At 35.9% G+C, this 17,578-nt stretch overlaps 1 protein-coding gene across 4 annotated transcripts in view; it reads right to left on the bottom strand.

The window, feature by feature from the left end:
• Nucleotides 1-17,578, bottom strand: part of CNKSR2 (connector enhancer of kinase suppressor of Ras 2) — a 274,247-nt gene that overhangs the window by 139,055 nt on the left and 117,614 nt on the right. For all 4 annotated transcript variants that reach the window (XM_035000627.1, XM_035000611.1, XM_035000620.1 and 1 more), the window contains exon 6: nucleotides 5,002-5,121. In XM_035000627.1, coding sequence (XP_034856518.1) covers nucleotides 5,002-5,121 — 120 coding nt within the window. The remainder of the gene's footprint in view (nucleotides 1-5,001; nucleotides 5,122-17,578) is intronic.

Genomic DNA, 17,578 nt, shown 5'->3' with positions numbered 1-17,578 from the left:
TTTAAAAGGTATTCATTTACCTGTGAACTCTAGTATTTTAAATGCAACTTCATTATTTCATATAAAATAAATAACCTCAACAGAAGTACATATAGAAATTAATTAAGAAATTGGCTAGCTGTTGTTGCCTATGACCATGTGGTAATATTCAAGCTTACACTGATGCCAAGTGTACAGCATACTTACTTTTTACGTTCATACTTATCCCATTATTTATGGGAGAGTAAATATAATGATGCTATTATAGAACTTAGAAGAGGACAAGATCTTTGTCATCATTTTCCTCCAGGAATTAACAAAATTACAACAGATTAATAAAGAATCTTAAAGTATATTTGTTAAGAGCTAAACACTAAATTTTGTCTCAGTTTTTTTACACAGAAGGACTGTGAGAGAATAAAGTGGGAAAAGACAGGGAAAGAAACAGTATATATTACTTGGAAATACAAAACAACCATCACTTATCATTCTCTATCACCATCATCACGGAAAGCTACTGGTTACAATGTACCAGGGACTGTTCTACTTCACAATAGCCAATGTGGTATAAACTATCATTACTCCTGTTTTTTTTTTTATATTTTAAAAAATATTTTATTTATTTATTTGAGAGAGAGAGTGAGAGCATGAGAGGGGTGAGGGTCAGAGGGAGAAGCAGACTCCCCGCTGAGTGGGGAGCCTGATGCAGGACTGGATCCTGAGACTCCAGGATCATGACCTGAGCCGAAGACAGATGCTTAACCAACTGACCAACCCAGAGGCCCCTCACTACTTCTGTTTTAGAGATAAAGAAACTGAGGCACAGAGAAGCTGGGGAGTCTGCCCAAGGTGGTGAGGCCAGGTTTCAAGCCTAAGCAGCCTGACTCCAGACCACACTTTCAACCTCTAGGCTCCTGACTTATCGATTTATTAATAGGACAGTTGTGCACCTTCACTTTTCTTATTATAACATAATATTTGGCAACTGTAGGTATTAAAGTCAACTATTCACTGTTTAACATCTATGCTAAAAGACTGAGACCTCTTTAGCACACATGTACTATGTGCAATGTGGTTATAAAGAGTAACTGGGTCTCCTATTTTACAAATTTATTTTATTGCCCCATCTCCTCTGAAAATGGTAGGCAGAAGTTGATTATGTTTCTCTCTACATTTCTTTCAACACTGCATATTACTGATTATGAATTCAGGTATTTGACAAGAGCTCTAAATAGTCTCATTAATGATTGGGTCATAGAGAAAGTTTAATATCCTAAAATAAATGTTTAGAAAAGGCAATATAGTCATAGAGATAATAAAAACTCATGGACATAATCTAGTTGTGTCTCTGGAAATAAAATTTGTGTGCAATTATTACACACACCAGGAACCTCAAAAGTGGCAACTGTAAGCTAAAGCAGGTATCTGTTATTTAAAGGAAGAAAATCTCATCATTATTTATATATAATTAAATGCTATATGACTTATATTAAAGTTAATTTTTTCAGAAGGATAAAAATATTTTTAAAATGCTTAAAGGAGGATCTAACTATGTATACAGAATTCAATTCTAGCAACCTCACAGAAGCAATTTTAAAACTGCCACAAAGAACGAAGATACTGTTTCATTCAATATTTTCATTTTTAACCTTAATAAGCCACTTGTTGTAAATGCTTTTAATAATCAAAACTGACTTCATTCTTTTTATTTCCCTCTGGTAGTATTAATGAGAAAAATGGCCAAAAAAGTCAGGTACCCAAAGAAAGTAAAAGAAGCAAGTTGCTTGGATGATGTTTCAAATTAATCATCTTCCAAATAATGAAGAGTCCACAGAACTACAGCTGATCACTTGTTCATCTCTGAGAAAGGGTCAAACAGCAGTACATGTAATTCAAATGGCTCTTTTTCTGGAACTGAGACAAATCTGGTCTTCCATTTCATCAAAACCTTTATTCTTCCTTCTTTCTTCTTTTTTCTTTAAACAATTAATTAATTCTGGAGCTGACTTGAACAGCTCCCTCTTTCCTGCTTAGCTTGCCAAAATGACATTTGCTTCACTTGATCTCCAAATGTCAATTAGCCAATGGGAGCCAAAGCAACCTCACAGTCAAGTCAATAGAATAAGGCATATTTGAGGATAATCCAAGTGTCTAATAGCAAAAGAGCTCTCTGAAGCCAAGAGGCTTCCCTAAGGATGTCCCCCCAAGCCCCTTCCTCTCTATTGAACTCATCTCTTGGTTCTGATCTAGTTTTGATATGTTCCAATAGCTCTTATTCTCCCTCCTTTAATTTTCTGCTAATCATTGTTGTTTAAAAGCATTTTAGAAGCTAGTTGCATATTTTAATCATAACAAGTACATTTCCCATCATTCGTTATAATGCTTAGAACTCTCAAAACTAAGAAATCCTAGGGGATTTTACTAATTAGGTAGAAAGCTGATGAACAATCTATCCAGTTTATCAGTGGAAGAACCAAGCAATTACCTTTTGCCTATGAAAGATGTTGTTTTGAAACTCGCAGAAGACCTTCTGCAGATGTTTTAAGCTAATTAAACTTCCTTAAAGCTTGGTATTCTCCCACCTTTATTTCTTTCCTTCATTTACCATTTAGACATTTCCTATGGCTAAGCACATGCTAAATGTTACCAAAATCCTCAGATCTATTTATTTCAAATGTGACTGACTAAACTTGCTTAATGTATCTGATTTTTAAAATGATTCCTTGAATAAATCATAAAAATTTCTATTTAGGCATCTCTTTAACATGAATCACAAGAAATAGTTTTTATTTCACTTTTTTAAAGATTTTATTTATTTATTTGACAGAGAGAGACACAGCGAGAGAGGGAACACAAGCAGGGGGAGTGGGAGAGGGAGAAGCAGGCTTCCCGCGGAGCAGGGAGCCCGATGCGGGGCTCGATCCCAGGACCCTGGGATCATGACCTGAGCCGAAGGCAGATGCTTAATGACTGAGCCACCCAGGTGCCCCCGCTTTGGCAATTCCAACTTTAAATGTGGAATAATGGAACAAGCTTTGTTAAGATGTACTTTATGGAGATATACCTGGACTTAACCCTGCCTCTATTGTATATTACCTATGTGACACAGGGCAAATTGGTGAAGATCTGTGACTCCATTTTCTCATTTGCAAAATAAGAAAGTATCTACTCTAAAGAGTTGTGAGAAAATACTTGACAAATGGTAAGCACTCAGGTATTTTCTTTTCCAGCTCTTTCTCAGACTAACTGAATCTGGTTGTTAGCATTTTAAGATCACGACTGTTTCAAAGGCTGGACCCAGATCTACCTCTTCCAAATTCAGAAAATAAAAGACATGTCCAAGGCTATACCTTTCATTAAAAACAAGTCAAGATTTCATAATGTCAATTAACACTGTACTGATTCACTTCATATGGTTACTATTTCCCATGATTTCAGTGGAAATTAGTGGGGGGAAAAATCAGGCTCTTTTCTCCAAATCCTATCCTTAGCACCACAGACTCATAGAGCGAGAGGAAGCCTCAAGGTTGATCTAGTCCACCCTCCCTTCCCGGCCCCAACATTCTACACGTGAAAATAGCAAGGCCAAGGAGGTTAAATTTACTCCTCCACCTCCTCAAGATCACACTCACAGCTATATTTTATGTAAGTGATTTGTATTCAGGTGTCCTGACTCCTAGTCTAATATAATATATATTAATTCTTAATTTCCCACTCTACAAATCATGCTGACACAGCTTCCTTTCCTTTATAATTACTGAAAAGGGAAATATAGAAAGGAAACTCTTCAATATTACAGGTTGAAAGCTGCTTTAAATGAAACTGGACTGTGTAAAGATAACCAAAAGGAATAGTAAGAATTTAAAATTATAAATATTACTTCAAATAAGTTTATAAATGCTAAAAATAAACTCTTAAAATTAAAATTAGATATTACACTTATAGGCTATGATGATGACATACTTGCTGGCTATGTCTGACATAATGATTTCCATCTTCCTAGGAAAACACTGATAAAAGCCACAAAAGCATGAAAAACTACAGTTACCAAAAAGTAACTTGCCAAGTATCAGCAGAAAAGTTACTTTATTGAATAGATGGCCTCACTCTGAAAATTCACTGTTAGGAATTGAAGAAAAGCCACATAAAAATTAAACTTGCTTAGAGGTCTTTAAGAATATTACCTGAATTATATTATTTCCAAGATTTCTATTTTCTAAAATATCAATAATTATATCCTAGGAAAATTCATCCACAGGGAGAAAGTAGAAACACTGCAGCACCAAACTAACAAGCCATAGTTGTGTAGCGGGTAAGATGTTCTCCAGCCAGTTTCTTGTTTTCTGTCTCTCGCTCTCATTAATATTAATTTTATATGCTTTCTTCCTAGAGGCCTACTAAAGAAAAAACTCTCCTTTGGGTTAAATTTAGAATCAATACAATTTTTAATCAAGTGAACAAAATATAGAAGATGATTATCTTTATTATTACATAATAAAAAATACATCTCCTAGATGTCAGCCTAGTTTTGGCAAAACCCACCTGCTTACTCACCCTTGTAAGAAAGAACGGATGTGAGTTATAAACAATATCGGGTTTGTCTAGCTTACACAACCTAAGGGAAAAGAGTCCTATTAAAACCACAACAAACCAAAGCAAAACAAACAAAACACCTACTTGCAAGGGTAGGTAACACTGGTTCTTAGTATAAAACTCTTAAACTTCCTTTAAACCTAAGGAACTTTGGTAGGGGGTGAAAGAACGTAATAAAAGCTAATTTAATACCAAAGTAAACAAGATAATTTAGAAATCTCATTTTAAATTCTCTTTCATTTTCATTTATCTTCATAAAACTTCTTATAGTGACAAAATCCCACTACTTTAATTTATCCCTAGAAAAAAAATACCAAAATATTCAAAGTTCATTAGAATTTATGGATTCCCATATTTGGACGCCGCTTTGCCCACATCATTAGCTGTCCACTGATGGATGGTGGCTTTGACAAATATGGTAGCTCTTACCAGCCCTTCACTTGGTTTGATGTTTGCCAGCTGAATCACTTCTAGGTGTGCAGACTGTGAAACCAGAGGATCTGATGACAGGGATATGATGTGGTCACAGACTCCAGAAAGAGTTTTACACTGAAAGAAAAAAATTATGGTAAACACATGTTGTTTATAACATATGAATCACTTTTTGTTTTAACTTTCTTACAAGGAAAAATAAAAGAAATAGTAGAAGTAGTTAACATTTTAGTGTATAAAATCTGCATAAGAAAGGTATTCAGGTGAAAAAACACACACACACACAACATAATTCTAAATTATGGATATAGGAGCTAAATATCGAAGTATTCAAGAAAGTTATGGGTTTGTTTCTATTACTTTATTATTTGATTCGTCAGACGTAAAATCAAATGATTGTTTCTAAACAAGCTTAATAATCTGAGAAATTCTTGATAATAACCATTGGATTGAACTGAACTCAATAATTTCCAAAACACTGATGATCATGATCCAAAAAGTTTAAAAAAAATCCAGTCAATGACCAGGAAGATGAATCTTCCAAATCTGCTCAGTGAACTCCTCCTACTTATTTGTCTAGACTTTACTGCTCAAGGTTACCTTAGTATAAAGTTTCCTACCTCCTCCAGGCAAAGTTCGCCACTTCCTCAATACTGGTTTCTCAGCATTCTGTGAAGTCTGAAATTGTCTAATTTCATTCTGAAGCCCTCTGGAGGCAGGAACCACGTCCTACTCATCTCTGACTTCTCTTCTTCCCCTCCCCCTACCAACCACCCACAGCAGGTAGAGAGATCCTACAACATATAAGGTACTCAATAAATATGAGCTGAATAAACTGAAGAGCAAATGAGCTTTAACACTTATTAGAGCACCTGGATTGAGGACAGAAAGCCAGTACTTTAGGTTAGGATAAATCCATTCATGCTGCTTATAGAATAAATTTAAAATGTTACATCCATAATGATATGGTCAAGAGTTAGACATGGTAAAATCATGAAGAAAGTGGAACATAAGTGACTGAAGCTTGGAGTATACTCCCCTCAAATATGCTGGCCCTTAGATGCTTCAGACTCTCACTGTACTTACTGAAACCTGGTGTCCATCATTTGGTTTATTATTTATTATTGTTATTATTATTTTACCTTTATTGTGGGAAGAGCCATTATTTTGCAGCAATCAAGGTGTGTTCTTCTATCCATTTCCAAGATGTCACATTTGTTCTGGGACCACTGCATTGCTCTATTAATAAGGGAGACAGTTCTCTCTGCCTGGTCAAGATAATAAGGACTCTCTTTTTATTTGCTGCATTCTGTACATGGCCCATGGCCTCTCAGTCTGTGCTGGGTTCAGCTTCCTCACACCAAACAAACTGCAAAGCTAAATTTCTCTCGTAATTGCACTCTTTTTTGCATCTGCTTCTCAAGGCTGCACTTTTATTGTAGCCATCAACCTCCAGAGCCAGACATCAGCCGGCAAGATACCAATACCCATGGAAAGAACGTGGGCTTGATATGAAGACAGATGTGGGCAATCACCACACTGCTAGTTACTTGCTGTGTAACTGTCAGCACGTTATTTTATACACTTGAGGCTCAATTTCCTCTGGTAGAAAATGGGGTAATAAAAATTGCTGTATATGGTTTATATGACAAATCAGGTTAATATATAAAAAAAGAGCCTAATATGGCTCCTATCCAAAGAACACACTAAATAAAAGCTTATTTCTCCCCGGTTGCTTTTTCTACCCTCAAAGGGCTTAATCCTTACTCATGGGATGAATTATCTCATTACTCTTCATTACATGGCTTTGTTGACCATGTTACAATGACCAGTAACCATACTGCATGGTCATGATGGGACAGTTCACATTTCTTTACTCTCTCTGATGTTCAAATCTTAGTGCTCACATATAATGAAAGTATTTACCCTGAAGAGCTGCTAAGCATAGTGCCAAGAGGAAGACCACCTCCCAGAACTTGGGAATCCTACAGAGCCAGATGTGGGCACGTGCCCTGTGCAGTTGCACAAGGGCCTGCGCTTAGTATTATGCTCTGCTCTTACGGTCTTGGGATTTTCCACTGTTTTTGAATAAGGGAGGGACTTGACGTTTTTATTTTGCACTAGGTCTCACATATTATGTAGCACATCCTGGGACCCTAGTTGTGTGTGTGTACGTGTGTGTGTGTATGCTTTAAATCCTCTTGACAATATTCATCAGCAGCCATGGGGAAAAGGACAGAATGGCAGCACTTAACATACAATAACTGGCTGATGTTTGAAAGGGAAGAGAACACTTTGGGGCAGGTTTAAATCTTTTAGCTATTCCTTTCCTCTCATGTGTGGGTACATTTTCATTCTTATTTTCTCTTTATCTCAAAGGGGGAGATAATACAGTTAATTCTTAAAGAATTTTTCAATAGGATACTTGGATTGCATGATAATCTAAAGGATATATTAATCTAAATCAGTATGCCAAAAGAAATCTAATAATCTAAAGGATATATATGTTTATATATATAAATATATATGTTTATATATATATATTAATCTAAATCAGTACATTAAAAAGAAATCTTCATAGTTTCTACAAACTGAAATATTTCAAGAGTCCAAAGCATAAGTAAATAGGAAAGTAATGGACGTATATAAATGGCTCAATATGTGTACATTACAACATTCAGGGCCTCATAGAACACACTGGTAATGAGCAAGAGTAGCTCTTGTATTCAGGCACTGGAAGCACTTAGAAGTGGGGTAGAAGGAGGAAAGGCGGAAATACTAGACTGGAGATGTGTTTACAAAAAAGAAAATACCAATTAAATCCACCGTATTAAGTTGCAAATCATTTTCTCTGATTCCTCTTCTTGAGTAATTTTGTTTGCCAAATACTTGCTATGTGCAAGGTCTGCTGGAATACAAAAGATGAGTAAAACATTGACTTTACCAGAAAAGCCATCAGGATTTAACAGATTAAAGATCTTGAAAAAAATAATAGAAAGACTTAGAAAAGAAACTCCACTAGAACCTTGCTGCCTATTTTAGAGATAATGTACTAGAACCTTTATATTGTAGTATTTGGCACTTGACTAAGGAAGCCAGTTAGAAGGGATATAAAATGGCCTGGCTTTATATGCTAATTCTGTACTCATTACTGCATCATACATCAAGCCACTGCAGGAAACCACATTAAGAATACTAGGCAAATCTGCAACGATGTGGATGGAACTGGAGGGTGTTATGCTGAGCAAAATAAGTCAATCAGAGAAAGACATGTATCATATGACCTCACTGATATGAGGAATTCTTAATTTCAGGAAACAAACTGAAGGTTGCTGGAGTGGGGGGTGGGGTGGGAGGGATGGGTGGCTGGGTGATAGACACTGGGGAGGGTATATGCTATGGTGAGTGCTGTTAATTGTGCAAGACTGTTGAATCACAGATCTGTACCTCTGAAACAAATAATGCAATATATGTTAAGAAAAAAAAAGAAGAAGATAGCAGGAGGGGAAGAATGAAGGGGGGGAATCGGAGGGGGAGACAAACCATGAGAGATGATGGACTCTGAAAAACAAACTGAGGGTTCTAGAGGGGAGGGGGGTGGGAGAATGGGTTAGCCTGGTGATGGGTATTAAAGAGAGCACGTTCTGCATGGAGCACTGGGTGTTATGCACAAAGAATGAATCATGGAACACTACATCAAAAACTAATGATGTATAGTGATTAACATAACAATAAAAATACTTAAAAAAAAAAAAGAATACTAGGCAAAGTTCCAGGGAAGTTATTTAACACATTCTTGTAAAAAATAAATTTGCTCATTCAGTAAAATCGTGTGATATTATGTTGTTACCATTCTAAAGCACAGTATTATCTATGCTACTTAATAGTATATTCTAGAAAAAGAAAACTATCAGATGGTAAGAAAAATACATCCTTTATTATTATAAGTGAACATCAATGTTACAGAGCACCTACCACATGTCTGGCACAATGCTAAATAGTTGACCTTTGAAGAGCATGGGTTTCAACTGAGTGGGTCCACTTATATGCAGAATTTTTAGAGTACAGTCCTGTGAATGTATTTTCTCTTCCTTAGGATTTCCTTAATAACATTTTCTTTTCTCTAGCTTACTTTATTGTAAGAACACACTATAAATACATATAACATACAAAATATGTGTTAATCAGCTATCTCATAGGTAAGGCCTCTGGTCAACAGTAGGCTATTTAATAGTTAAAGGTTTTGTGGAGTCAAAAGTTATATGTGGGTTTTCAGCTATATAGTGGTTCAGTGCATTGTTCAAAGGTCAATCATGCTTCATATTCATTATATCATTTATCCTTATAACAAGTTCCTGAAGTAGATATTATCTTAGCCAGCATAGCGGAGGAGAAAGCAAGGCAAAATAAGCAGATCAAGGTCATTGCCTTGGCAGAAGGACTTGAATTCTTAATCATTATGCTTACCATCTCTTATTTCAATCCTTAAGTTTCAACTTGTTTTTGATCAATTTCATTTTGTATTGCTTAAAACTTAGGTCTGTATTAAATGGATGTTATACAGCACATTTAAACTACATAGTATAATGAAATATAAGCCAATCTTGCAAGCCTTCTTGCAATTTAGAACGCCATTTAGATAAGGAGTAGTAGATTTGAGACTGTGAAAGGCACAGCTCTCCGGGAAAACTTAAAGTCATTTTAGCAGCAAAAGAACAACTCTATTCTAGCTAGAAGATGACTTGGTAATCACTTGTATCAAGGGCATTCTTCTGCTATTTTTTGCAATATTCATACCAAAGAATTTTAAATTCTATTTATCTTTAATTCTAAAAACAGAAAGAAAAACTTGAACCTAAAATTAAAGTCTAGTAAATAACATGCCTTTAATAAAGCTAAAGGGAACATAAGATGGCAATGAGTATTATAACTGACCCTGTGGATTCTGTTATAAGCTATCCAAGATGGTGACAAAAAAATAGTGACTAAACAGCAGTTGACAAACAAGGCTAGCTATAACTCAAGAACCTTTTAAAACAAAAGAGGGTCATGGGCTAGAATCAGTGGTACTGTGACTTTTTTCTTCCCTCAGTAGTTCATATTAATTTCAGTTATGATTTAATATAATAGAACATATTTTTGGAATGAAATGGAAAGTTTTCATATTCTGTTCTACATACATAATATATTTTATATATATTTGCATATATGTGTATGGCTAGTTCACCTAAAACTAAAAGTTCTAAAGGGAAAAAAGATCCGAGGACAGCACGTTTAGTATAAAACAAATGGTTTTAAAACAGTTGTAAAAGCCACATTTTAGGGGTTGCCTGGGTGGCTAAGTTGGTTAAGGGTCTGCATTCGGCTTGGGTTGTGGTCACAGGTCCTGGGATAGAGTCCTGCATCTGGCTCCCTGCTCACTGGGGAGTCTGCTTCTCCCTCTCCCTCTCCCCCTGCTCATGTGAGCTCTCTCTCTCTCGCTCACTCTCTCTCTCAAATAAATAAATAAAATCTTTTAAAAAAGCAACATTTTAGTCTCTGTGGAGATTCAAAAAACAGCAACCTTACATTAATTATATTAATATATAATACATTATATATTAATAATAACAGCATTATTTCATTATCACCAACTTTATCAAGTACTTATTAATACGTGAAGTTTCAGCTATTGTATTTCAAAAGGGAAACACAGTAAGTACTCTAAGTACAAACAATATTGAAAAGCTAAGGGATAGGAAAGAAGTCTTTCCTATGTTGGTTAGCATTGGAGCATACTAAGGCATGATTGAGCTACTCAAAGTATTTTTATTTACATTTTTCTAAATAAATGAAGTACTGGGTCAGTTATTCTGAGTGTACTGGAGGAAGTGAATGGAACTACCTTTGGATTAAAAAATTAGAAATTCATTTGATATAAGAAAGAACTTCAGGCTCATAAGCTTAACAAAAGATTTTATAAAAAAAAAAAGACTACAAAAGGACATTTCTACTTTTTAAGGCATATACATATATACAAGGAAGAATATAAAACCAAGACAAAATGGGGGAAACAACAAACAGATGCATATACATTTTAAGAAGGCAACAATGATGTGAAAGCTACAATTTAAGAACAGCTTAAATGATTCAGGCTTTATTATCAATAAAATGGAAAATAGTAACAGAAGTTTTTATAGTGTATACATATTAAAAGTTATTAATATAAATATTTAAATTAAAATAGTCTAGAAGACAGCATGTTTTAAATTTTTTAATGTTTTTTTAAATTAACACATAATGTATTATTTGTTTCAGGGGTATGTTTTTATTTTTTTGTTTGGTTTGTATATTAGTGTAATTCAGTATTATAAATCATGTGATTCTATGCCAACTTAGGATGACATTTGCATTGTATTTTGTGAACAAGAGAGGTTTTGTTTTTATAAAACAGCACACATTTATTCTAATATTAGTGAGAACTCTAAATGATAGAAGCCTCATTCAGAAATATAATATTCTTAGTATTTTAATACTTGCCAGATCTCTGTGGAGCTAACAATTTCGTACTTCTAATTATGATGGTTCCCTAACAAGATGCAAGGAGTAAACAATCACAGGTAACTTTGAAAGAGTAAAATCCACAAAAAGAATTTAAATTGGTATTTAAAACTATTATTTTACATAAATATTCCCCAACACAGGAAGAATTCTTGCTCATATGAATGAAGAGAATTGAAGGAGAGATAATTTTTTAAACTTAAAAACTAATATAATAGAATAGAACTTCAATTTAAACCTAATGTAAAAATTATATCTGTATACAGTGAAGATTAAGAGTTTCAAATAGCTTTAGAATGCAACTGTAGGAGCAAATATATGACGGTTATATGAACTTTGCTCCAACAAGGCCTAGAAAACTCTGCAATTCCTTTAGGTTTCAAATTCTGATGGTGGGGAAAAAAACACAACAAAACAACTAATAAAATGAGAAGAAACCACCACCACCATTCTATAAAGCTATGTATTCCCTCAATAATCACTGAGGGTGAGTATCCGTTACTGATTCAAATGCCAACTATTATGTTCAAGGATTTCACAAACTGGGAAAGTGTTTCAGGTGGTCAGTTTGGCTTTGTGCTTAATATCACTGACATTAAGCATGCTGCCCTTGTGTTCCTGATAATGGAAAAGAGGCAGTAACACTTAAAAATAACCATCATCTGCGAATGATGAGGTCAGTACCAAACAGTGAGAGAACATAAATCCCAAATGTGAACCTGCTCTGATGAGCAAGAAGTGGACCCACGGCACTTCTGACTTACTTCCAATGGCATCCCCAAGACATCCTGGTCTGAATTAAAGTTGACACAAGAGGCCCCACTCTCCTCTAGTTTCTGATAGGGAAACAGTCAGCTGGAAACCAGAAGTTAATCTGGGAAAATCTCCATTCTATTTGCCTGCTCTCTCAGGGGCAAGAAATAGAGGTAGGCAGGCTTGCAGTGGGTCCCCACGTAGTTGAGAGAGCACTCATTAGGGGGCGTGCTACTTTCCATTCTCAAAATTAACAAGGGTCTGGCCATAGGATTGCTCAGCTAAGATGTAGGTTATCAGGAAGAGGATGCCATTTTACTTTAGACTCAAATAGCAAGACTGAAGCAGTTCATTATAATTAGATGAACTTCAGGAAAATCTAGGCACTATCTATATAGTTAACGGCAAATAAGAACAAACAGCTGAGAACAGGGAGCAATGTCTTCACGTAGCGTTGAGAAATTCAAAATTGCCATATGTGTTTTTTTTGGGAGGAAAGAGCTAATTGCACTGTGCCAATTATGAATTTATTGGCTCTCAGCTCCAAATTCACCCTTCAGTGCTTGCTCTGTGATATATATGGCCAGGAGGTTTTAAGCATTTCTGCTTTACAGAAAGGACACTGTTAGGATCTTATCAGTAGAGGGCGCTAAAGAAACATCACAAGGGGAAGGAGGTTTCTCTTCCAGGTTCCCTAGTGTTGCATTTTGCTTTGTCTTGTTCCTGCTGCATGGTCCATCAATGATGGATGTGTGTGAGAACATCCTGTGGTGCCCAGACCACGCAGTCCTTCAGTGACTTCTCAGCCTCGTCCTGGGCTCAGTGGCCACCATCCTGGGGCCCTCTTAGCCTCATACCCACAGCAGCACCCCACTCTCTCGGTGAGCCCTCCCACCAGCATCACTTGCTTATATCCTGGAAGGTTGTTTCCAGTTTGCCTGGTAACAGTGGACCAGCTCTGGCTTAGGCAACCTAGTGCAACCCTCTGGCTCCAGTGAGTTTTGACCCTCAACCTACAATTCTTGGCTGGTGGGAGAATGTCTGCCTGTAAGTTGTCCTTCCTTGTATATATCACCCCCGTACCCCATCCTAGGGAATGCTTTACATTCTCTTTATATCTGTATAGGTAATCTTCTATTGTAGTTTAATATCTAAAAAGACTTTATTTATTTGAGAGAGAGCAGAGGGAGAGGGACAAGCAGACTCCATGGTGACTGGGGAGCCCGACAGGGAGCTTGAACCCACGACCCTGAGATCATGACCCGAGCCAAAATCAATAGTCAGATGCTTAACCAACCAAGCCACCCAGGTGCTCCTGTTTAATAACTATTTAGATCAAACTTGTTTGTTACAGTTTGATTCTTGTCTCCAGATTGATTCCATTACCTTGATGAAGAAATCTTTTACAGTGACTGCAACTGTAGTTTAAAAAAATTTACAGTGTCAAAAAAAAAAAAAATCCATAGCATCTTTGATCACACTGTGGTGAATGGTCTCAGATGAAGATGGCTCTTCAATTTAACACTTCATGAGACCATACTGTTTTTTACTGATTTTGTGAGTTATCACCAAAGAATTATGGCATTTAGACCTTAGAAAACACAGATACTCCAATCTCCGACTTAATCAGAAAGGCTAATTTAGTTTGTTCACAGCTAGTAAGTGCCAGAATGAGGTCAAGACACCAAATCTCTTTAACTTTCAAGTTGGTACTCTTTCTACTACATTACTCTGCCTCACTTGACTCCCCAACAAAAACAAGTATTCTTTGAGAACAAGGATTGCACACTCAGAGTCAGTCTGTGTAAGCATTTTATAATGCATAATGTGATCAGCAAATGTAATGTTAGCAAGAACATCCACATAATGTCTATCCAAATCATAATAAGACACATTAAAAAGAGATTATCTTAATTCATTATGTATGGCCATATTCCCTTTAGTATATACACGCTTTCCTTTTGTCCTAGAAAAGACATTTTTTACCTCCATCATATTCTGTCCGATTTTTTCTTTCCTCTATAAGACATTGACTTAACTAGAGAAGTTAAGTTACAGTTAAAATACAGTTAAGGCAATTAACCAACAAAATGTCAAAACCTGAAGATAGTCTAATACAACACTCAAGAGATCAATGCCTAGTTCAGTAATAGTGTTAGCATGCTTCTTCAGGTTGAGCACAAAGATAGTGAAGGGGGCCAAGATAGAAGAGTCACATCAACTGTGAAAACAAAGAAGCCTCTTGATGCTTTTCATGTATAAAACTCAGTATTAGAATTCATTTTAATGAGATGGCCCATAATTTGCCTGTCCAAATACTACAGTTACAGCCAAAATGTCAACCATACAAAAAAAAATCTCTACTTGCAATGGCTCCAAACCACAGTGTTAAGAGAAGAGTCTAGCTGTAATTGCCAAAGCTGCCTTTTCAAAGCATTAGGGACCTTCAGAAGACCAATGTAAAATTATTTTGATGATGTCATTAGAGTGCCACTATTTTCAAGAAATCTCTAAAGATAAAATATCAATATGATCATTTTTATTTTATTCTGGAACATGCTGCTGTCCCAGTACTTATCTTCAAGGTTTGGGGTAATCAGAAGAAAGCTATGTTTACTTAAATGATACAACATAGATGGTGAGGCAAAGTCTCAAATGAGCTCTTTATTTTCTCCTCTGGGCTCTTCTGTTAGACCTGTTGGTTCTGTGTAGTTTTAGCCATTTCTAGTCTAGATAGCAGAGAAGGCACAATACTCTCAGCCCAGATGGAATTTAGGAGTAAAGAACTCATACATTTAAAGACAGGAAAAAATTACACGAATGTTTATGAAATATAACAGTCAACATGCCAACATAAGCCTAATTAATGATAAAACCTAAAGTAGTGAAAAAAAGAGAACAGCTTGGACGGAGAAGAGAAAAGATAAGAGAGCATTTACGAGAATGTCCTTCCTACAAACTGTAAAGTACTACTTAACAAAAAGATAATCCTAACACTAACATAATAAAATAGGCATTCATTGTCTTTATTCCTCCCATTATTTTTATGAAAGCAGTGGGGATAAAATGCCAGTACAAAGCAAGTGCCATATAGAAGAACACACTGTTGGTCAATGTCAAAGAAGTATTTGAGCTCAGTACAATCTGATTTAAACCATGTGACTTTCATGATCATGCCTGGCCTGAGATTTTCAGTTTATCAAAGCTGGTAAGTGTTCCAGGCTCACCAATGAGAGCGGCAGGGCTGTGATAAGCACAGTTGAAGTCTGCTGAAGCACAAGGTCTCAAATGGTTTGTCAGGAGTGCTTCTCTCTCCAGATTCAAAGACTTAGTGAAAGGTGGGAGTTAGGAGAAAGTAGGGTATGAAATGCAAGAAAACTCCAGATTCCCTGTAACTGATTTACTGTGTATAAAACCAGCATCGGTGCAGAGCAAAAACAGATGCGCTCCAACCTATCAGGGAAGGTATAATCAGGGCCAAGCCTAACGGAAAGGGAAATACCAGGTCAATAGAGGGGAAATGCCTTACTGCTTATCAGTAGCCAACAATCACTCAGACGTATAGTGCACTGATCATCTGCATTTCCTTTTTGTCCTTTATGGCTGAGCTGTGTGGTCAGTTCCATTATACTTACTGACAAATTCCAAGGAAACCCAAGTTGTCCAGTTTCCTTTTATTCATTCTCATGTTTCATATTAACAGACATCTTTGTCTACCACTGCAACCAAACAACCAATCCTCTTTTCCACCCAACTTTCTGGTCTTCAGAGTTTACTACTTTAGAGTCTTAAGCATAAAAAACTGTTTTAAAGACAAGAACAGTGAGCATCAGGAAATCTAGCATGTGTACCATAAAATTATCCATTGAAAGCCATCAGGATTATGAATCTAATAGAATACATACTTGTATATTTTTTCATTATAAAAGCAAGGCAAACTGGGGCGCCTGGGTGGCTCAGTCAGTTAACGTCTGCCTTCAGCTCAGGTCATGATCCCAGGGTCCTGGGATGGAGCCCCCCCATCGTGCTCCCTGCTCAGTGGGGAGTCTGCTTGTCCCTCTGCCTCTCCCCCTGCTTGTGCTTTCTCTCTCAAATAAATAAAAATCTTAAAAATTTTTTTTAAATAAAAAAATAAAAGCAATGCAAACTAATTGAAGAAAATTGGGAAATATTTAAAAATTAAAAAAATCAGCTATTATCTTACTAAGCAAACATAATAAATATTAACATAGAATATTTTCTTTTAAAATTTTCAACAATGATGACTTGTGTTTATAATGCTTTTAATCTGTTTTTTACTTAACATTATTATTTAGAATCTTTCCTTGAAGACTGGAACATAAATATTTTAAGTATATTCAAAAATGTAATTTATTCATAAATTATATATTCAGATATAATTTCAAATAGTAACTATGAATAGTAAATATTTCATCTTGTAATTGCACCATAATTTACTGACGCATTACCCTATTATTTCCTATTTTTCACTATTATACATAATGCTGTTCTAAATTCTTGTTATAAAAAATCTTATTGTGTTTTATAATTTGTTTTTAGACCAGATTCCCAAGATAGGTTAGGAATACAGACTCTGGAGCCAGACTGCCCGAGTTAAATCCTGTCTTAAATCCCTTCCAACTGTGTCACTTCAGGAAAGTCAACTAACCTTCCTGTGCTTCATATGTTTCCTCATCTGTAACACGGAGAGGGTAGTAATAAAACCTATCTTATAGGCGCCTGGGTGGCTCAGTTGGTTGGGCGACTGCCTTCGGCTCGGGTCATGGTCCCGGAGTCCTGGGATCGAGTCCCACATCGGGCTCCCGGCTCAGCGGTGAGCCTGCTTCTCCCTCTGACCCTCTCCCCTCTCATGCTGTTTCTCTCTCTCTCTCAAATAAATAAATAAATAAAATCCTTAAAAAAAAATAAAAAAAAATAAACCTATCTCATAAGGTTGTTACGAGGACCAAATGATTAGTTTATATACAGCACTTGAAATAGTGTCTGAGGCATACTGTAAATACTATACAAATATCAGTATTAAAGTTTCTGAGCCTTAAAATTGCCTAAAACTTAAAAAGGTTTAATGAATGTACATGCCTAGCGGTAAGGTATGTCCATTTTAATTTCATTAGATTCTCACCGGCATTCGAATATTTTTAGTGTGTGTTTTTTTTTGTGTGTGTATTTGTGTTTATGAATTGATACGTGAAAAATTGTTATTTCATTACTGTGTTACAGGGATTCCTTCTTTTCTGAGGAAAACCGCTGCTGGAAAGTA

The sequence above is a fragment of the Mirounga leonina genome, unplaced genomic scaffold (genome assembly GCF_011800145.1).
Source record: "Mirounga leonina isolate KUSES-001 unplaced genomic scaffold, KU_Mleo_1.0 Mir_101595, whole genome shotgun sequence".
NCBI classification, from domain to species: Eukaryota; Metazoa; Chordata; class Mammalia; order Carnivora; family Phocidae; genus Mirounga; species Mirounga leonina.
The sequence above is the reverse complement of the archived record's forward strand: the minus strand, read 5'-3'. Positions and strand labels throughout refer to the sequence as shown.